Source organism: Chiloscyllium punctatum, chromosome 11 (assembly GCF_047496795.1).
Source record: "Chiloscyllium punctatum isolate Juve2018m chromosome 11, sChiPun1.3, whole genome shotgun sequence".
In the NCBI taxonomy this organism is placed as follows: domain Eukaryota; kingdom Metazoa; phylum Chordata; class Chondrichthyes; order Orectolobiformes; family Hemiscylliidae; genus Chiloscyllium; species Chiloscyllium punctatum.
Genome location: NC_092749.1, coordinates 23278349 through 23301733, shown reverse-complemented (window position 1 = coordinate 23301733; position 23385 = coordinate 23278349). Strand labels below are relative to the sequence as shown.

At 42.1% G+C, this 23385-nt stretch overlaps 1 protein-coding gene across 3 annotated transcripts in view; it reads right to left on the bottom strand.

Moving 5' to 3' along the window:
- LOC140482824 (fasciculation and elongation protein zeta-2-like) overlaps nt 1-23385 on the bottom strand; it is a 136275-nt gene that overhangs the window by 7327 nt on the left and 105563 nt on the right. For 2 of the 3 annotated variants that reach the window (XM_072580496.1, XM_072580498.1), the window contains 2 exons: nt 13195-13270; nt 10968-11033 (listed from right to left, as the gene is read on the bottom strand). In XM_072580496.1, coding sequence (XP_072436597.1) covers nt 10968-11033; nt 13195-13270 — 142 coding nt within the window. Of the gene's footprint in view, nt 1-3095; nt 3124-10967; nt 11034-13194; nt 13271-23385 lie in introns of all 3 variants that reach the window. The other variant, XM_072580497.1, reaches the window with a different exon arrangement.

The window sequence follows — 23385 nt, the reverse complement described above, 5'->3', positions numbered from 1 at the left end:
TTCTTACAAACTCTATCCACCTGAGTGGCAACCTTCAAAGATCTATGTACATAGACCCCAAGATCCCGCTGTTCCTCCACCTGACTAAGAACCCTACCATCAACCCTGTATTCCACATTCTTATTTGTTCTTCCAAAATGGACAACCTCACACTTGGCAGGGTTGAACTCCATCTGCCACTCCTCAGCCCAGCTCTGCATCATATCTAAGTCCCTCTGCAGCCGACAACAGCCCACCTCACTGTCCACAACTCCACCTATCTTCGTATCATCTGCAAATTTACTGACCCACCCTTCGACTCCCTCCTCTAAGTCATTAATAAAAATTACAAGCAGCAGAGGACCCAGAACTGATCCCTGCGGAACTCCACTTGTAACTGGGCTCCAGGCTGAATATTTACCATCTACTACCACTCTCTGCCTTTGACCGGTTAGCCAGTTTTCTATCCAATTGGCCAAATTTCCCTCTATCCCATGCCTCCTGACTTTCCGCATAAGCCTACCATGGGGAACCTTATCAAATGCCTTACTAAAATCCATGTACACCACATCCACTGCTCTACCCTCATCCACATGCTTGGTCACCTCCTCGAAGAATTCAATAAGACTTGTAAGGCAAGACCTACCCTTCACAAATCCGTGCTGGCTGTCCCTAATCAAGCAGTGTCTTTCCAGATACTCGTAAATCCTATCCCTCAGTACCCTTTCCATTACTTTGCCTACCACAGAAGTAAGACTAACTGGCCTATAATTCCCGGGGTTATCCCTATTCCCTTTTTTGAACAGGGGCACAACATTCGCTACTCTCCAGTTCCCTGGTACCACCCCCGTTGCCAGTGAAGACGAGAAGATCATTGCCAACGGTACTGCAATTTCCTCTCTTGCTTCCCACATAATCCTAGGATATATCCCGTCAGGCCCGGGGGACTTGTCTATCCTCAAGTTGTTCAAAATGTCCAACACATCTTCCTTCCTAACAGGTATCTCTTCTAGCTTAACAATCCGTTTCACACTCTCCTCTTCAACAATACGGTCCCTCTCGTTCGTAAATACTGAAGAGAAGTACTTGTTCAAGACCTCTCCTATCTCTTCCGACTCAATACACAGTCTCCCACTACTGTCCTTGATCGGACCTACCCTCGTTCTCGTCATTCTCAGGTTTCTCACATACGCATAAAATGCCTTGGGGTTATCCTTGATCCTATCCGCCAAGGATTTTTCATGCCCTCTCTTAGCTCTCCTAATCCCTTTCTTCAGGTCCCTTCTGGCTATCCTGTATCCCTCCACTGCTCTGTCTGAACCCTGTTTCCTCAACCTTATGTAAGCCTCCTTCTTCCTCTTTACTAGACATTCAACCTCCCTCGTCAACCAAGGCTCCCTCACACGACCATTTCTTTCCTGCCTGATAGGTACATACATATCATGGACACGTCGTATCTGCTCTTTGAAAAAGTTCCACATTTCCACCACATCCTTCCCTGACAGCCTATGCTCCCAACGTATGCTCCTCAAATCCTGTCTTACAGCATCGTAATTTCCCTTCCCCCAATTGTAAAATCTACCTTGTTGTGCGCACCTATCTCTCTCCATAACCAAGGTGAAAGTCACAGAATTGTGGTCACCATCACCAAAATGTTCACCCACTAACAAGCCCACCACTTGTCCCGGTTCATTACCGAGTACCAAATCCAATATGGCCTCCCCTCTGGTTGGACAATCTACATACTGCTTTAGAAAAGCTTCCTGGACACACTGCACAAACACCGCCCCATCCAATCTACTTGATCTAAAGAGCTTCCAATCAATATTTGGGAAGTTGAAGTCGCCCATGACTACGACCCTGTGGCTTCTGCACCTTTCCAAAATCTGTTTCCCAATCTGTTTCTCCACATCTCTGCTGCTATTGGGGGGCCTATAGTAAACACCCAACAAGGTGACTGCACCTTTCCTATTTCTGACTTCAGCCCATACTACCTCCAGAGGCAGATCCCCCTCAAACTTCCTTTCTGCAGCCGTTATACCATTTCTAATTAGCAATGCCACCCCCCCTCCTTTTTTACCACCCTCCCTAATCTTACTGAAACATCTTGCAGTAATTTTACATTTTAGCCTTCAGATTGCATATATCGTTTTGATTCCCCTAATTAACTGTCCTATGTACCTCTAGAGATTTTCAATTATTTCTGGGAATGGCAACATCTCAAGATCTCTCTCTTTCCACAAACTAAGATTTTTTTCCACTTCCCAAAACACCAAATGACGATATTGCCAACTTAATTTTTTATTAGTAAAAGAGTTCTCTTTACATACAAGATCCATGAAGACATTAGCTCAGCATACAAGCTTCTCAGAAATCACAATCTCTACAGTGCAAATAGAGACCATTTAGTCCAACGGGTCTGCGCGGACCCTCAGAAGAGCATCTCATCCCCATCTATTCCCCTAACTCCAATTTACCATAGCTAACCCAACTAACCTGTACAACTCTGGACACAACAGGGCAATTTAGCAAGGCCAAACAACCCAACCTGCACATCTGCGGACTGTGGGATGAAATCAGAGCACCCAGAAGAAACCCACACAGACGTGGGGAGAACATACAAACTCCAAACAGTCACCCAAGGCTGTAATCAAACCCAGTCTCTGGTGCTGTAAGGCAGTAGTACTAACCACAGAGCCACTGTGCCATTCTATCCACTGTGCTTCCTATCCACAGTTTATCCCTTGGACGTAGGAGAGCAAGACAAGAATCTTTTTACAGAAAAAGCCAGATAACCAATTACATACATAAGTTTACACAACAAACAAACAAACATCCTTTGACCAGTGCTGCCATGAAACTTTCTTTTTTGAGAGTAAAACACAAGGTATGGTACATATGATTAAAGCAACAAATGATTAAAAAGCAGTTACTTTTGGTTTTGGGACTCTAGAGAGGAAACAAACATGCATGAAGTCATCATTTAAGTAGGAATGAATCTTTTTACATCATGGTAAACAACCAGGATATCAGTTCCTAAGAACTGCACAAATATACAAGTGCTAGTTACATCAAAAGTCCTAGAGACCTCTGTCCTTTGGACAATATACACAAACCTCAGTCAATCCAGCCTTTATACGAGTGCTAGCACAACAAAAAAAAACAAAACAAAGAAACATCAGGTGTTAGAGGAAAGTAAATGTAAATTCAACAGAAACAAAAATCCAAAAACAAAAGGAAAAAACTGAAGTGAGTTAAATACTTTACAGTTTTCTCAATCTACATAATCACACTGCTATTAAATTCATTTACCTAACTTTAGACAAGTTTGTTATTATTGTAAGTGGTCTTTTAATTAAAATAAAATTTCCCACTGGGACCATGTGCTGGGTCAATTTGTCCTCTACCAGATAGGGACACAAAGCTTTGTTCTGCATTTTTCACAATTGGTATCAAAATTACTAATAGTCATCAAAATGTGTTTCGAATGGAATAAAATGCCGGCTCTTTCTCTTTTCCTGGGGATGCTCAGCTCCCGAAAGCTGCACCAGGCAAATGCTGAACTGACAGATTGCCAGGGCTCACACAGACAAAGCTGATAGGCTGGAGAGTAAAACAGGATAAGGACTTAAATCTGTAACTGGTGGAAAATTACTTTGTCACCATATCAGTTAAGCCTTGTATGAACTTTAACTTTGCAACTACTTTTGAACGTTCATGCACTTAAAAATCCTATCAGTTCTGTTTGTTGAAATTTCTTGAAGACGCTTTGAACACTGGTGAGATCTGAAGTGTGACAGATTAACTTTAAATGCTACACTTTCATTTGAGGACATAGATTTTAACTTATCTAACAACTTAAATGTTCAACAATTCAAAGCATGGCAAATCTGGCCTTTAAAGGAGGTTACTTCTTTTTCTTGGTGCTTTATTACCAGGCTACATCTCTTCCTTAGGTGGAAGACTAGGTAACAGTGAGGGAGGATCCTGTACTGTTAGGTTTCAGAATCTTTGTTTTGCCCACATAATTCTAGTTTCCTAGTGGAATTGGAGAGTAAACGGTATGCGAAGTGCTGATTGCGAAGAAAACATAAATACCTAGAATATGTCCCTGGGGATTGGAAGCCATTTAGCTGCTGATGTTATAGGTCTTGAAGCTGATTGACATTTGGTTCTTATTTCTGGCACACATCTGCACTACATGAAGGTCAAGCTGATACTGAAAGCTTGAAGGTCCAAAGCTACAGGCAGCTTCAGGTTGGGTCAGATCAGGTGAAGTGTATAGTTTGGTCTTTTGTCCTACATGCTCAGTCAAGCCTTTTTTGGATGTATTCTGTCCTGTACGTGTGCTCCTTTGGCTTTCTGATTGTCTGCACAACTGTACGACTTGGCAGGTTGGCCTTTGCAGTTTTGCAGAAACAAAGAGAACGATTGGGCTCCCAGAGAGGTCTGACCTTGCATTTTCCAACTCAGGACAAGTTATGTAGTTAAGCTCTCTCCAATCCACGACTGGAGTTTCACAGTTCCACACCCAGCTCCACCAGCAACACACCACTAACCTCACCCCACCTCCACTAGCATTCCTTCCAATCCTTGGTTCTTTAATTTATTTTCAAGGGTATTTTTATATTCTTTCAAAATACCAATCAGAGTTCTGTGGGTGTTGCAGTTTTGTACTTAACAGATCATGTCTAAGAATTTTCAACAAAAATTAACATGCTACCCTATCCCTTAACACGAGATAGAAGCATGGTGGCTCAGTGGTTAGCACTGCTGCCTCACCCATCCAGGGACCCGGGTTTGATTACAGCCTTGAATGGCTGTCTGTGATGAGTTTCCACATTTTCCCTGTGTCTGTGTGGGTTTCCTCCAGTTTCCTCCCACAGTCCAAAAATGTTCGGGTTAGGGGTTAAATTGCACATAGTGTTCAGGGATGTGTAGGTTAGGTGCATTAGTCAGAGATAAATATAGAGTAATAGGATAGGGGAATGGGTCTGGGTGGACTTGTGGTCTGAAGGGCCTCTTTTCACATTGTAGGGATTCTATGATAACTAGATATATGCCCTATTTCCAGAAACCAAATGTAAAACTACTAAGAGACTAAATTTCCCATTTTCACATGCTTACAGAAAAGGGGGGAAGCAAATCCTTTTGACCACATGATACAATTTCTTACAAAGTGCAATTATCATTCTGTTATGCCCTTTTGTTTCTGTAATTTCCTTTTTATCTGCACTGACGTGTTTTACTGCAAGCTAATTCTAAACTGTAAGTGCCTGAAGATCAATTTACAGTGCTGAAAATGTGTTGCTGGAAAAGCGCAGCAGGTCAAGCAGCATCCAAGGAGCAGGAGAATCGACGTTTCGGGCATGAGCCCTTCCTCAGGAATGAGGAAAGTGTGTCCAGCAGGCTAAGATAAAAGGTAGGGAGGAGGGAGTTGGGGGAGGGGCGTTGGAAATGCGATAGGTGGAAGGAGGTCAAGGTGAGGGTGATAGGCCGGAATGGGGGTGGGGTCGGAGAGGTCAGGAAGAAGATTGCAGGTTAGGAAGGCGGTGCTGAGTTCGAGGGATTTGACTGAGACAAGGTGGGGGGAGGGGAAATGAGGAAACTGGAGATATCTGAGTTCATCCCTTGTGGTTGGAGAACTCAGAAGGGATGAACTCAGATTTCTCCAGTTTCCTCATTTCCCCTCCCCCCACCTTGTCTCAGTCAAATCCCTCGAACTCAGCACCGCCTTCCTAACCTGCAATCTGCTTCCTGACCTCTCCGACCCCACCCCCACTCCGGCCTATCACCCTCACCTTGACCTCCTTCCACCTATCGCATTTCCAACGCCCCTCCCCCAACTCCCTCCTCCCTACCTTTTATCTTAGCCTGCTGGACACACTTTCCTCATTCCTGAGGAAGGGCTCGTGCCCGAAACGTCGATTCTCCTGCTCCTTGGATGCTGCTTGACCTGCTGCGCTTTTCCAGCAACACATTTTCAACTCTGATCTCCAGCATCTGCAGTCCTCACTTTCTCCTCGATCAATTTACAGTGGCAAGTTTGCAGGCAATAAATCAGCACTGTTATCAGAGCTTTTTGCTGTATGCTTATAAGGAGTGAAATCAAAATGTGTGGTGCTGGAAAAGCACAGCATAAGGGCCTACGCCTGAAACATCGACTCCTCCTCCTTGGATGCTGACCGACTTTTCCAGCGCCACACTTTTTGACTCTGATCTCCAGCCTCTGCAGTCCTCACTTTCTCCTATAGGGAATTAAGCCTGCCGAGCAATTTACCATACTGTTTTGAATTATGCTGATTATCTATGTAGTCTGCTGGAAAAGAAATTAAGTTTGAAGCATTGACACAAGGGTGGAAATTCTTTAAGTGAACTATTTCTGCTTCAAGACAGAATTTGGCAATAAACTGGTTACGTTTTAGTCGTTTTCATGAATGGAAGTTAATAAATCATTTCTTGTTTGGGAAAGGAATAAAACTAGAAAGGAAAGAAGGGGTAGAACATGCAACAATTGGTGTTTTTGAAGCCCTCACGCTTTACAACAATTGTTCAACTTCTATAAACAGGTGACAATTCTTGATAATGGCACATTTCATCCATTCCAGGAAAATAAATGAGGGGTGTTTTTTTTTCTTATAATGATACTGGTCATCATTGCTGGAAAATGAAACAACGTTTCAATTTTGACACCCAGTGTTAGCATCAGATAGTATCTGATCATTAGATTAGATTACTTACAGTGTGGAAACAGGCCCTTCGGCCCAACAAGTCCACACCAACCCGCCAAAGCGTATACCACCCAGACCCATACTCCTACATTTACCCCTTCACCTAACACTACGGACAATTTAGCATGGTCAATTCACCTAACTTCCACATTTTTGGATTGTGGGAGGAAACCGGAGCACCCAGAGGAAACCCACACAGACACGGGGAGAATGTGCAAACTCCACACAGAGAGAGTCGCCTGAGGCGGGAATTGAACCCAGGTCTCTGGCACTGTGAGGCAGCAGTGCTAACCACTGTGCCACCATGCCGCCCACTTCAGTTATAGTATAAACACAAAACAGTATAGCTACAATCATGCCCCATTAACGAGCCAAGATCCAATTTCAGAAGGATCCTATAAAAAAAAACTTTCCTGTCTTCATACTAAAATGATCAGAGTAGTTTAATAACTGCCACTCAGAATTTGTGCAGCAAATCTTCAAATTATTTTCTGTGATCTCTGCAGGAAAATGACCACTTCCCTGGAGTTACTGCTGAACAACTATGAAGGAAGACTAGAAAAACTCCATACAAATTCTATTTGCCTTTAGAAATGCATGCAATCACGTTATACAGCAAGCTAGTACCCAAACAGGTTCTGCTCAATTTCCATGATGCTGATTTTGGCTAATATCACAGCAATGTGCTTTAATGTAACTTACAACACTGCATTGATTATGTGTTGCCAAAAAAAATGTCAAACAATTGAACGTACTACCTACGAACAAATTGCCTGTTTAACATTCATGGAGATTACTACAAGTTTACTTTTTTGTGCAGGTAAAACTAGATTAAGATACAAGATAGTTAACGACCTATCAGAATACTTCCAACAGTCTTACAATTAGCAGAGCGATTAGTTCCAGATAAATACTGGATTAGTGGTGCTGGAAGAGCACAGCAGTTCAGGCAGCATCCAAGGAGCTTCGAAATCGACGTTTCAGACAAAAGCCCTTCATCAGGAATAAAGGCAGTGAGCCTGAAGCTTGGAGAGATAAGCTAGAGGAGGGTGGGGGTGGGGAGAAAGTAGCATAGAGTACAATGGGTGAGTGGGGGAGGGGATGAAGATGATAGGTCAGGGAGGAGAGGGTGGAGTGGATGGTGGAAAAGGAGATAGGCAGGTAGAACAAGTCCGGACAAGTCATGGGGGCAGTGCTGAGCTGGAAGTTTGGAACTAGGGTGAGGTGGGGGAAGGGGAAATGAGGAAACTGTTGAAGTCCACATTGATGCCCTGGGGTTGAAGTGCTCCGAGGCGGAAGATGAGGCGTTCTTCCTCCAGGCGTCTGGTGGTGAGGGAGCGGCGGTGAAGGAGGCCCAGGACCTCCATGTCCTCGGCAGAGTGGGAGGGGGAGTTGAAATGTTGGGCCATGGGGTGGTGTGGTTGATTGGTGCGGGTGTCCCGGAGATGTTCCCTAAAGCACTCTGCTAGGAGGCGTCCAGTCTCCCCAATGTAGAGGAGACCGCATCGGGAGCAACGGATACAATAAATGATATTAGTGGATGTGCAAGTAAAACTTTGATGGATGTGGAAGGTTCCTTTAGGGCCTTGGATAGAGGTGAGGCAGGTGGTGTGGGCGCAGGTTTTACAATTCCTGTGGTGGCAGAGGAAAGTGCCAGGATGGAAGGGTGGGTTGTAGGGGGGCGTGGACTTGACCAGGTAGTCATGGAGGGAACGGTCTTTGCGGAAGGCGGAAAGGGGTGGGGAGGGAAATATATCCGTGGAGGTGGGGTCCGTTTGGAGGTGGCGGAAATGTCGGCGGATGATTTGGTTTATGCGAAGGTTGATAGGGTGGAAGGTGAGCACCAGGGGCGTTCTGTCCTTGTTACGGTTGGAGGGGTGGGGTCTGAGGGCGGAGGTGCGGGATGTGGACGAGATGAGTTGGAGGGCATGGTTAACCACGTGGGAAGGGAAATTGTGTTTTCTAAGGAGGAGGCCATCTGGTGTGTTCTGCGGTGGAACTGGTCCTCCTGGGAGCAGATACGGCGGAGGCGGAGGAATTGGGAATACGGGATGGCATTTTTGCAAGAGATAGGGTGGGAAGAGGTGTAATCCAGGTAGCTGTGGGATTCGGTGGGTTTGTAAAAAATGTCAGTGTCAAGTCGGTCATCATTAATGAAGATGGAGAGGTCCGGGAAGGGGAGGGAGGTGTCAGAGATGGTCCAGGTAAATTTAAGGGCAGGGTGGAATGGGTTGGTGAAGTTGATGAATTGCTCAACCTCCTCGCAGGAGCATGAGGTGGCACCAATGCAGTCATCAATGTAGCGGAGGAAGAGGTGGGGAGTGGTGCAGGTGTAATTACAGATGATCAACTGTTCTATGTAGCCAACAAAGAGACAGGCATAGCTGGGGCCCATACGTGTGCCCATGGCTACCCCTTTGGTCTGGAGGAAGTGGGAGGATTCAAAGGAGAAATTGTTAAGGGTGAGGACCAGTTCGGCCAAACGAATGAGTGTGTCGGTGGAAAGGTACTGTTGGGGACGTCTGGAGAGGAAAAAATGGAGGGCTTGGAGGCCCTGGTCATGGCGGATGGAGGTGTAGAGGGATTGGATATCCATGGTGAAGATGAGGCATTGTGGACCGTGGAAACGGAAGTCTTGGAGGAGGTGGAGGACGTGGGTGGTGTCTCGAACGTATGTGGGGAGTTCCTGGTGGGATAGGACAGTGTCAAGATAGGTAGAGATGAGTTCAGTGGGGCAGGAGCATGCTGAGACAATGGGTCGGCCAGGGTGGTCAGGCTTGTGGATCTTGGGAAGGAGGTAGAACCGGGCAGTGCGGGGTTCCCGGACTATGAGGTTGGAAGCTGTGGGTGGGAGATCTCCTGAGGTGATGAGATACTGTATGGTCTGGGAGATGATGGTTTGGTGATGGGGGGGTGGGGTCATGGTCAAGGGGGTAGTAGGAAGATGTGTCCTCGAGTTGGCGTTTGGCTTCAGCAGTGTAGAGGTCAGTGCGCCAGACAACCACTGCACTCCCTTTATCCGCTGGCTTGATGGTGTGGTTGGGATTGGAGCAGAGGGATTGGAGGACTGCGTGTTGTGAGTGAGAGAGGTTGGAGTGGGGGAGGGAGGTAGACAGGTTGAGGCGGTTAATGTCCTGGCGGCAGTTGGAAATGAAGAGGTCGAGGGCAGGTAATAGGCCAGTGCGGGGTGTCCAGGTGGATGCAGTGTGTTGGAGGTGGGCGAAGGGGTCCTCGGAAGGTGGGCGGGAATCCTGACTGTGAAAGTAAGCTCGGAGGCGGTGGCGACGGAAGAATTGTTCGACATCACGGCGTGTATTAAATTCATTGATGCATGGACGGAGGGGGATGAAGTTGAGTCCTTTGCTGAGGACTGATCATTCGTCCTCAGTGAGGGGGGAGGTCTGGGGGGATGGTGAAAACTCGGCAGGGCTGGGAGCTGGGATCTGGTGTGGGTGTAGAGCTGGGAGTGGGGGCGGAACCTGTAACTGGAGTGGGTGTGATGGTGCAGGGAATGGGGGTGGAGTCATGAGCAGGGGTAGCGTTCCCCTCGGGGTTCTGTGGGATGGGGATAGTGACAGTGGGGTCTGTGGGGGGCATGTCAGCAGAATGCAGGTGAGTGGCGCTGGTGCGGGCAGAAGTGGTGGTGACCACAGCAGTAGGGGTGGCGGAAGTCACTGAGCATGTGGCAACAGCGATGATGTGAAGGACGGAAGTAATGTCACGTGTGATGCATGAGGAATTGTGAGGGGTGGAAGTGGTTGTGGGAGTGGTCATGATGGGGGCGGAAGTGACATCATCAATCAGCGTGGGGGTGGCAGCTGCATCAGCCGCATGGCTAATGGCATCTGAGTAAATTCCGAGGCCAGAGGAATCTTCTGGAATGTTTGAGGAGCGCTGGTTATGGAGGTGGGTAGATAAAAGTTAGATAAATACTGTCATCCGATCTTGATTTTAAATTTGGCTGATGTACAACTAAGGTCTCAGTTGAAAGTGTTCTTTGGCAGTTATAATTAAATAAAGTTTGACAACATTTTAGTCTCCTTGTACAACCTCCAGTTACCATTGCATATCAGAACTGAGCCATACTATTGGGAAAAAACACATTTTAATAAACATTCAAATCAACCATACTAGAGGTCATTGCAATAAAATTCAGTAGTGAGAAAAGACAATATAAAAATACAGATCACTTATAATTTATCAGCATTTGACTATTAACGTATTAGTGAACAATTTGGAAAGTAAATCTGGACTAACCTTTCAGAATGTAATCTGTCAGCAAGCTTGGCACTTTCTCACTATCTTCCTTCATTGCCTGAAGGACTTAAAAGGGGATTGCAACAATCAGATTTGCAAATCAACATTTTCTTAAGGAAAGAATAAATTCCCTTTTGGAATATTTAAGACAACTGAAGAATAAACATTAAAAGTGGACAGAGAATCCATGGATAGAGATTGGTTGGCAGACAGGAAACAAAAAGTAGAAATAAATGGGTCATTTGTCAAGTCATAACCAGTAACTAGAGGGGTTCCACAGGAATTTGTCTTAGACCCCAGCTGTTCACAATACATAAAAAATGATTTGTCGCAACAGAATAATATATCACCAAGTTTGAGACAACTCAAAGCTGAGTGGGAGGGTGAACTGTGAGGAAGATGCAATATGATTTGTATAAATTGAGTAACTCAGCAAATGCATAGAAATGAAGTATAATGTAGATAAACAAGGTGAGGTAATCGACTTTGTTTGAAAAAAATATGAAGGCAGATTATTTGAATGATCTGATAAGGGGAGATGCAACAAGACCTGGGTGACCTTATACACCAATCGCTGCAAGCAAGCATGTAGGTGCAGCAGGCAATGGAAAAGGCAAATGGTATACTGGTCTTGACAGCAAGAGGATTTAAATAAAAGGAACAGGAATGTCTTGCTACAACTTTACAGGGCTTTGATGAGACCACAGTTGGAGTATTGTGTTTAACATTGGTCTCCTTATCTAAGGAAGGCTGTTCTGGCTATGGAGGGAGTCCAACAAAGGTTTAGCAGGCTGATTCCTGCTAGAGAAGCACTGATATACGAAGAGATACTGGATTGATTAAGACTATATTCATTAGGGTTTAGAAGAATAATGGGGTATCTCAGAAACTTGTAAAATACCAATAGGACTAGACAGAGTCAACACAGGATGTGTTATCCCAATGACTAGATAGTCCAGAACCAGAGGTCACAGTCTAAGGATGACTCAGATGAAAAGGAATTTCTTCACCCAGACAGTGATGTGCCTGTGGATTTTGCTGCCACAGAAAACAATTTGTACCAAAACATTGAATGCTTTCAAGAAGAAATGTGGGTTATAATTCTTAGGCTAAAGGGTTGAAAAGATATGGGGGGGGGGGGGGGGGGGGGGAGAACTGCGGAAAGGGTACCATGTTGGATGATCAGCCATGATCACATTGAATGGCAAAGCAGACTCGAAGGAATGAATGGCATTTTCCTACTCCTACTTTGTATGTTTCTAAGTCACGAACATAAACTAAATAAATATGTACAAATGTTTAAATAAAAGTGGGCATCAATGAATATCTCACATCAGTGAGAGCTGTGTGCTCACTACTTCTGCAACAGATGATAGCACTGCAGATAGATTCAGATTTGGCCTCCAAATACAGAGCTTTTTTTGGGAAAAGACTGTGATAAGTAAATCTTTTTGACAATAGCACAAAACAGGTGAGATGAAATGGACAGCCCATTTTATAGTTCATCTGACTTTCATTTCTGAACACCTTAACACAACAAAACCTGATTCTTCCTTAAAATAAGCTCCAGATTCAGTCCTGGTGCGTTTGTTAGAGAAACTGGATACAAAGGTACTGTAATATTCACTTACAAATCATTGCTATAAAAATACCCACAAAGACTGAGAACATATGCCAAACCATTAATTTAAGAGTGCCAGAAGATCCTGAAGCACTTGCTTCACGGATTAAAAAGCACCAATCTTACAGGATTATTTTCTAGTATCTTAATGGTGGTGGAGATACATCTAATGCCATACCGGGCCTCACCAAGCTGATTGCACAGAGTGGGATGTCTGAAACTTTAAGATCAACACTTGGGAATGGTGAACCAAGCTTATTTATAGATAGGTTTTCGGTCAATAGTGATTTGGATTATTGACCTTTTCATTTTCAGGACTATGGGCTATTGGAATATCAATAGTTACCTATGGGCCCAAATTAATTGGTTAACCTCTTTAGATATATTTAGAGTAACCAAATTATAGCTTAAAGTTCAGCATCTATTTGAATTGGTTTTTATCTCACCCAGAGGAATGAAGCACAAACATACAAGGGAAATATAATTTATTCCCAGTACATCAGAGAATAAAAAGACTGCAATTATAATTTACTCGACATAATAACAAAACAAATGTTTTGAGAGCAAAGTCCTCTCTTTGTATTTTATAAAATCACCGTCACTCACTTTTGGTCAAAATTTGAAGATCTTCTACAGATGGGGGTCCAGCCTTCTTCTCATAAGGGATGACTGTTGTTAAATACTGTCATAAAGAGAACAAAATAGATAGTAAAATAATGTTCTGCCATATGAAATGTTGGTATATAATTGTTAATTTTTATTTGCACTTATGCATCAACACTATCGCTATCCCAAATCGCTGTAGGCTAAAGCCAGCTGGAGGAAAGAGGCTAAGCAATGCTTTCTAGTCAAGTTCTATCGTAACAGACTCAATTACACCATTACATTGGTTTCACTCAGATGGTGGTAATGTTAAAATGTTGAATCTTCGAAACTCAAACAAGCGGGGAACTAATTGGTACACACAGTTGTTGTACCTGAACAGCTAAATAACAGATATGACGATGTATACATCTATATTAAACAGACAGGAGAGAGAAAACAAAAGAGGATGGATGAATTTGTACAGCACTTACAAAACAGGCAATGATAGAATGAAGTACCATCAGTTTTATTTGGAAGATTAACAAGCAGTGTATAGTATTTACAGTTGAAGAAAGGCTCTTAAGTTTTGTTTTTCCTCATTAAAACTGGGGTACCAGGCCTCTAGTTCTTAAATGCTGAGTTTTTAACGAAAAAAACGTAATTTCAGTACAGAGCCGAAAAGTCACAATATTTTACCAAGACTAAATAACAGTCATCCCACCGAAACGTTTAAACCAGTGAATTTGTTTATGAAAATGTGGCAAAAAACAGGTTCATAATTGACTGTTGCTATAAATTCTTATCTCATGTTTGACTTGCAGTTGCAACTCAACTACGTTTCATTTGCAGGTAGTGCAGATTTAAAATGTGCCCTGGCAGCTAAATTTGTTTGAGAGCTATTAACATTACATTCTTCTTTTCTGTGTTTTTATTGACACATAAACTGATCAGAAGATTTCACAGGATGTCAAAAATGTTTCATATGGTCACTTGTGCAATTTATTTGGTCTGCCAGGCAAGTAAGAAATAACAATAATTATGTGTGTACAAAAAAATTTTTTGATTCACGAATGGGGATGTACCTACTAGAGAAGGTGCAAAACTTGACTTACTCTGGGAAATAAGGCAGGGCAGGTGACTGAGGTGTCAGTGGGGGAACACTTTGGGGCCAGCGACCATAATTCTATTACTTTTAAAATAGTGATAGAAAAAGATAGAGCAGATCTAAAAGTTGAAGTTCTAAACTGGAGGAAGGAAAATTATGACAGTTTTAGGCAAAAACTTTCAAAAGCTGACTGAGGGCAGATCTTTGCAGGTAAAGTGATGGCTAGAAAATGGGATTAGGTTAGTCCAGGGACAGAACATTCCTGTTGGGATGAAAGGAAAGGCTGGTAGGTGTAAGAAATGCTGGATGACTAAAGAAATTTAGGTTTTGGTTAAGAAAAAGAAGGAAACCTATGTCAGGTATAGACAGGAGAGATCGAGGGAATCATCAGAAGTGTATAAAAGTGCAGCAGGAGTACACAAGAGGGAAATCAGGATTGCAAGGGGACGAGATAGCTTTGGCAAATAGGGTTAAGGAGAATCCAAAGGGATTTTATAACTACATTAAGGACAAAAGGGTAACTAGGGAAAGAACAGGGCCCCTCAAAGACCAGCAAGGCAGCCTTTGTGTGGAGCCACAGGAGATGGGCGAGATACTAAACGGGTATTTTGCATCTGTGTTTACTGTGGAAAAGGACTTGGAAGATACAGAATGTAGGGAAATAGATGGCGACATCTTGAAAAATGTCCAAAATACAGTGGAAGTGGTGCTGGATGTCTTGAAATGCATAGAAGTGGATAAATCCCCAGAACCTTATCAGGTGTACCCTAGAATTCTGTGGGAAGCTAGGGAAGTGGTTGCTGTGCCCCTTGCTGAAATATATTATTGATCGTCACAGGTGAGGTGCCAGAAGACTATTGGTTGGCTAACATGGTACCACTATTTAAGAAAGATGGCAAGGAAAAGCCAGGGAACTATAGACCGGTGAGCCTGACATCGGTGGTGGGCAAGTTGTTGACAGGAAGGGTTTGAAGGGATATAGGCCTTGTGTTGGCAAATGGGACTAAATTTGGTTAGGATATCTGGTCGACATGGACGAGTTGGACCAACAGATGTGTCCGTGCCGTATGTCTCTATGACTCTATGTAGATCTGTGAATCATGCATGTTAATCTAATTCACAACATTGTTAAAAAGGTGATTTCAGGTTGATCCAATTACATCAAAGAATGGTTGCCTTGGATTACATAAGACAAATTGGAGATTTCTACACTGAATTTGTACAAATTATGTTATATTTATATGAAGTTCTAATACTGTATTTAGAGTTCTACTTTCAGTTTTGTGCATTACACCATAGAAATGAATTACATTCCTTGGAAGGTAGGGGTCAAAATGATACCAAGGCAAGGAATAAATCATTAAGAAAGTGTATAATTTCTTGTGAACAGATCAGAAGTTGATCTAATTGAGGTGTTTATGACCATTGAAAGATATATGTTTCCCTTTATCTACCCTATGTTTTCAGGTGAAAGAGTTGATAACATGCAATAAACCTTAATGTTATATATAGATCCTTCAAAATAATGTCAAGAAGTACTCATTTCCAGAAATTTTCGTGGAAAATTAGAATCTTGTCCCCCAAGAAGCTGTGGAGGTTGGGAGTCAATTGAAAACCTCAAAACTAAGATTCACTCTTTAAAGAAGAGTTTAAAGGAATTAAGATGAGTATATATAAGATGAGATACAGATTAGTAAACACCAAAACGAATGACAGAACATGCTTGGAAGGTTGAATGGTCTACTCTTGTTCCTATCTTGCTAATGTTTTCCAAAGCTAGAATGAATAGTTTAATAAAGAGCAGTGTACAAGCAGGAGGTAACTTATTTTGAAGATTTCACAGTCACAAGGCATGATAGAAACACCAGAAAGATTTTCCTCAAGTCAAACAGAAATTGGAATCTAGACTGCTTCACAGTTAAGAGGGTTACAACAGATACCTCATCCAAAAAAAAACAGGAAAGGCTTCATTTTGGAAAGTGTGACTGTAAATTTATTTGTACTTTTGATCATTTTCCTCAGGTTCCACCACCCTCAATGCTGCAGGTCCCAGGCCTCCACATCAGAGGTATTTATGGCCAAAAAGGCCATTTAATGTACTCAGTCCAAGCTGGCTCCCTGTGGAGCAAACAGACAGTACCACTCTCCCACTTGGTCCCCACAGCCCTTGTCTTTGTCAAAACCCATCCAATTTTATTTTAAAAATGATTGATTTATTTCCCCATCCGCTAACCTTGAGGGCAGTATGTTCTTAGTGATTACCACCAAATGTTATAAACCAACCAGGGAGATCCCCTCCACCTGCAAGAATGATGCTTCCAATGCTACTCTAGTTTTATAATATGAGTAACCTGGTAATTGTCCCCCTATGCTTTATCAATAACTATTCGCTCATGTGCAGTTTCAATTTTGAGATCTTGGATAAGCCCCAAACTTCTTCATGACTCCGATAGGAGGAATATACTGGTAATTAGGGACAAGTACTTCATTATATATGTAATGAGTTTAAATACTTTGATTCAATCACCAAAATGGCCAAATTGTAACTCTTTATTACTACAGTCAAGAATAAAAGAGTTTAACCAGGTTCCTTCAGTAAACTCAAAAATAACTTGTTTTAAAATAATAAATTCTATAAATGATGTGGCAAAACTAGTGAACAACTAAGCTATAATCTTGAATTAAACTATATCCCTTTCAACCTAAACACATTCATGAGAGAATTCAACTCTGCAGAGATGATAAGGCTTTAAAAACAAATGCTAAAGGAGTAAACAGCACCCCTGTGCCAAGGGTCCAAACTCAGGAGGACAATATTGAATGATTTCAAGACTCCCTCAGTGTCCTGTCAACAAGATCAAATTAGTGACCACTGTAGAATGATGGAAAATCTTCACTTCAGATGAAAAATTATTTAGACCTAGATCTCCTAATAAAAGTACTATTTCAGCTTTCAGGGTTTATGAGGTAATCAGATACTGATAGTTGAAATCTTCTCAGATTCCCAGAAATACTTAATTGAGAAAGGGTGATCTTTTCAGCTGGTTCTGCTCTAAGGTGTCATCCTACTTTTCCAGGAGAGGGAAACTCTTGCTCACTGCAAACTTTAAGGATTTTCCATTTACTGACAGGTTCAGGTGCTCTTAAAAAAAAAAATCCCAAAAGCATGTTGTTGAGCAACCTCCAGCATATAAACTCATCTCTTCCAAACCAAGTCTGTACAGCAATTAAAGCAATGAACCTCATGTTTTAACCTCTCAAAAGTGATGTTCGTCTCTATTAATAAAGTTACCTGACTTTACTGTAATTAGATGAGTTAAAGCTCACAATACTGTGAAGAATTCCAAGAAACCACATATTCCGTCAAAACCTCATTAAGTCTTCGAAATCCAGAATGTTCAATAGTTCCATATTATATTTCCTAATTTGTTAGAAGTCTCAACCATGAAATGTAAAACAGGAAAAAATGAAGGAAAAAATTAAAAGACAGAACAATGAACCAAGTGAAAGGATTAAACAAGCCCTTTGCTCACCCTGAACAAAGGAAGAAGCCTCCAGCAAGAAATGCAAGACAAACATTTAAATTTAGATCATGTAATAATTAACATTGTCATGGAATTACAGCTATTTAAGCAATGCGTGCTTCACAGAATAAATATATCCCAGTCTGAGAATGAGAAAAAAAAAGATCGAGAGAAGACTTGAAAAGTAATTAATGACCAATTCAAGGCAAAAATCAACTTCCAGATTAACAGACTTCAATCTATAGCGACAGAAACACCAAGAGTCTTTTGCCAACTTTATCATCAGATGCCACAACATAACAGCATCAGTGTAATTTTGTTAATGGGTTTGCAGAAAGGCTAATGGAATTGATAATCTCTTCTACTTCAAAGTTTTCAGGAATGAACTTCTAAGCAAGAAACAGTACCATTGACGCATTTCTCAAAAGATGGATGCCAGTGTCAAGCCATAATGGCTGAAAAATATCAATTACATCATTTTGGTGCAGTCATCACTACTGTTACAGTCAGAAAAGTACCTAATCAACATGATATTTTTGTTGCACCAATCCAGAGGTTATCTAGTGTTTCTTCACATCTGCAAAGCATGTAGCATCAAAGGACATTGGGCATACATGTGCAGAAAGTCTGGTTTCCAAGCCATGCCAGACTTTGGAACAAGACTCAGGTGAACACTAAGATGGCATAACACAGGCAGCTCAGAATGCCAGTCAAACGTGCGAACAATCAATAAACCAAAAAATGCTTGGAAGATGACCAAGCCTCTCACAGTCCACCTCACGCACTATATCAATGGTATAAGACAACCAGAAATTTTAATAACCATCAACAGTGCATACTCCAAAGGCAGGTAGACATATCCTGAAAGCCAAAATTACTACATTGATCCAGAAGGGAGGTGAAAGGAACTGCCCTTAACATCAATTCCATATTTTACTGAGTGTGGCATTGAGGAGCCTTAACAAAATCAGAGTCAATGGGAATCAAGGGGAAAACTCTGCTGTTTAGGGATTTATACAGCACAAAGGAAGATAGTTATGGTTGTTCAAAGTCAGTCATCTCAGCTCCAGGACATCTCTGCAGGAGTTCTTCACGGTAGATATTTTCTAAATCAACCTGTTCATTTATGTCACCACACATCTCTGGAGCAGGCAGAACTTCAATCTTGACCTGCTTAGGGCACTACCACTGCGCAAGAAGAGATCCTCAAGGTAGTACCCTCAGTCCAACCACCTTTAGCTGCTTCAACAATCTCCCCTCTATCACAAGCTCAGAAGTAGGAATATTTGCTGATGATTGCATAGTGTTCAGCACCATACATGACGACTCAGATACTGAAGCAGTCCACGTTCATATCCAAATACAGCAAGACCTGGACAATATTCAGGCTTGAGCTGAAAAGCTGCAAGTAATATTCACCCCACACAAATCCCAGGCAATGATCAACTCTAACAAGAGAGAATCTAACCATCATTCTTTAACATTCAATGATGATACGATCGCTGAATTCTGCACCATCTGTAACCTGGGATTTACGATTGACCAGAAATTAAACTGGAATGCAGACATAAATACACTGGTTCCAAGAGCAGGTCAGAAGCTAGAAATCCTGCATGACTAACTCATTCACAGACTCCCAAAGCCGGTCAACCATCTACAAAGCCAGAAGTTAAGGAAGTGATGGAATACTTCCCACGTGCCTGGATGACTGCAGCTCCAACACTCAGGAAGCCTGACACTATCCAGGGCAAGGCAGCCTGCATGTTTGGCACAGCATCCACACATATCCACCTCTGATACTCAGCAGCAGTGTCTCTCATTTACAAGGTGCACTGCAGAAATTCACCAAGGCTCCTGAGACAGCACGTTCCAAACTCACGGCGACTTCCTTCGAGAAAGACAGGGACTGCAAATTATTGATTAGATTAGATTAGATTAGATTACTTACAGTGTGGAAACAGGCCCTTTGGCCCAACAAGTCCACACCGACCCGCTGAAGCGCAACCCACCCAGACCCATTCCCCAACATTTACCCCTTCACCTAACACTACGGGCAATTTAGCGTGGCCAATTCACCTAACCTGCACACTTTTTGGATTGTGGGAGGAAACCGGAGCACCCAGAGGAAACCCACGCAGACACTGGGAGAATGTGCAAACTCCACACAAGCGGGAATTGAACCCTGGTCTCTGGCGCCGTGAGGCAGCAGTGCTAACCACTGTGCCGCCCATTGGGAACACCATCACCTGCAAGCCCTCCTCCAAACCAATCACCATCCTGACTTGAAAATATATCACCAATCCTTCAGTGTCGTGGGTCAAAATGCTGGAATTCACTCCCTAATAGCATTATAGATCTACCTGCAGTACATGGACTGCAGCTGTTCAAGAAGGCAACTCGCTACCACCATTCAAAGGCAACCCAAGTGAGGCAATAAATGCTGGCCCAGCCAGCAATGCCCAATTCAAAATATTATCAGAATGATCAGAGAAGATGTACCACCACAAGAAGAGGCACTCCATGATAGTACTTATTATAACTATCTTACACCTCACAGGGTCATCAATTATGTGCAGTGGTAGTATGCAATTTTAACTTGGATTCCTGAATCTTCTACTTGGTAGATACTAAAGGCCCAGAAATGGTAGGACTACCTCTATGGATAGATCTCAGCATTGTAACTACCAATGAGATTTGAACCACATTCACTGTGGTGAGGTTGAAGGAAGGACAGGATTTTCATTTTCAAAGACAGGAGAGAATAAAACAGGTATGCAAAGTCCACAATTACACAACAGACAAAGAGATTGAGTTATAAATCTAGTTTTGTACACATTAGTACCAGTCATAATTGTAAGAAGAAGTAGTAAGTCATTCAGGTCATCAATGTATTGGCTACTTCAGTACTAGGTGACCAATAACTCATTTGTTACATTATTGAAGTCAACATAAATATCACTTAACAACAGTTAGCGATCGCTAGCTATGTTACTTGTTATTACATCACATGCCAGTTGTCTTTAGGACTTGCTTGAGTCTGCTTTCTCAAAGTAGAATTGAGAAGTCTTCCAGATGCTCTGAAAGAGGACAGATAAGTTTCTCACCAGATTCACACAAAGGTACTTCAAGAACAGCAGCAATAGCCTGAGCAGCCTGTTCTTCACTTGGCTTCCTCCAACAGAAAACCAAAATCTCCAACTGCATGCAAAACACTGTCAGATAGAACATCCATAAAGCTCATTTAGGCGACCACCAGCAAATAAGTCCAGCAATTGAAACTGGTTTCCTGGAAGTACCTTAAAACAAAAGGCGCATTGTATCTCATCAATTTTTTTTTAATTATCCAGGTGTCTTTACAGAACTTTAAAATCAATATTTTTTCATACTCCTAAAAAATGTCCTAAAAAAAGATTACATATGAAGCCTCTGTAACAATACTAAGGTCATGTGTAATGCATTTCTATCTTATCTGTGGGTGATTTCATGTTTGAAAATGTGCGTTTCCAGACAGTAAGGCTCTGTAGCTAAGCTCACAATATCCACTCACTGCTGGTTTTAGCTTGAAGACTGTCGGAAACCTTTTACTTGCTTGACTTTGCTTTTAAACATAGAATACTTATTGTATCAGCTCAACCGTAACTTTTAATGTCAGGTAGCAAGGTAAACCTTTTTTTAAATTTTATCAAAATAAACAAAGCGTCTAGCTTGATAGGTCTTGACCTTTAAAAGTAGAAAGAAAAGTCTGACTCCTGCCTATTTAAGTTGGAGATCTGTACACTGTTAAACTTGCTGAGGGTGGCTGTCCAAATGCTTTATCTACATATATAGACTTCAATCACAGGCACTTGCATAGCTGGGCTCAAGCAACACAATTTCAATGCACTTACAGCATTCTTCTCTCAGTCATGCTCAAGAGGGCTTAGTAAGATAGAAACCAAGTCCTTTATATCATTATATGACCATGATATGACGATGATGATGACGACCATGATGACGATGATGACGATGACATGAGCATGTCCTTTAAAGATTTATTGCATATCTGCAGGACAGCTACAAAAGAATGTCTAGTGACATGCCTACATGCAACAGAATGCTAGAACAGCCATCTAAACTTTCTACACCTGGTGCTTTTGTTTCTCCAAGGAAGACAGATACATTTTTAGATTTAAAAGGCATCAAGGGGATTTGGGAGAAAGCGAGATATAGCATCAAGGTAGAGAATTAGTCATAATCCTACTGAATGACAGAGCAGGACCAAAGGATAGAATGACCTACTCGTGCTTCTACTTTCTATGTTTCTTATAAGAACTAACTATTATTGGCCAAAAGTGCATTCTCCCCCCCCAAAGTGAATTTCCAGAAATAAACCACTTTCATGTCTGCCCGGGGTAATTTCTGAATAGGTCCGTATCTACCCCTCTCTCTTTTTGGAGGTTCTACATACTGGCAAAACATGTTCTTCTTCCCTAAGGATTTTGTTCCTTTCCTATTTTTCTTTCATCTGCTAGCTTCCATTCTATTGGGCTATTCCAGAATACAGGGAATTCTGGAAAATCAGAGTCAGCATATTGTTTTCCTTCAGTTTTGCTGGTCAAAATCCAGGACCTCGCTTCCTAATATCATTGTGGGTGTATCTATTTGAAACACAGACTGCAGCAGTTAAAGACAGATGCCTCAAAGGCATTCAGCAATGGACAACAAATGCTGGCCCAGCAAACAACACCAATAATAAATATAAAAGAAAATTCTCTGCAGCAATCTCTTTTAGAACCGGAGGATGGACTTTATTCATCTGGACATATATACTTTGCTTTACATTTGTACTCTAAGTCACAAGAGAGAAAGCAGCCAAGCGATGATTTGGTACAGCTTTTCAAAATCATGAACAGGTGGGAAAGAATGAAAACGAGAGGACATTGACATAAAGTGGTCTACAAAGGAATCAAGAGTGATGAATGAAAAACTTTTTCCCACTGCAAGTAGTCCCTGGGAATTTGATGGAGGCAGGTTCAATTGATGCCTTCAACAGGTTGTTTGCTTTGGAAGGAAGGGAGAACAAAAAAAAATGGAGAAGTCCAGAGTACTGGTGCATGAAATGCAGAAAACTAAAACACAAATGCAGCTCCCTTGAAGTGAAGTAGGAGTAGGGAAGTCATACTGTAATTTTACAAAGGTGTTGATGAAACCAGTTCTGGAGTAGCGAGAGTAGTTTTGGTCCCCTTACGTGGGGAAAGATAAATTTCTTTGAAGGCAGCTCAGAGAAGGTTAACTCTGCCTGCACAGCTATGTCATTTTTCTGTACTTTGATCATATTTTCTGGTGCACTCTTACGCTTGCACAATTTGTTTCATCCTGTCATGCTTTGATTATCACTGCAGTATAGCTAATTGTCTTTTCTCATCTACTTCTGAATTTATACTCATGTAAACTCTTCCTCTATTGTGGCCCCAAACCCTGTACTATTTGGTGTAAAGCCCTTTACAAGTCTGGTTTAACAACTCTCAAAAGGTACTGATCCCAGTATGAATTTGTTGTTTCTGTTCATCTGGGCCATCTCAGGCAGTTTTGAGAATCTGCTAA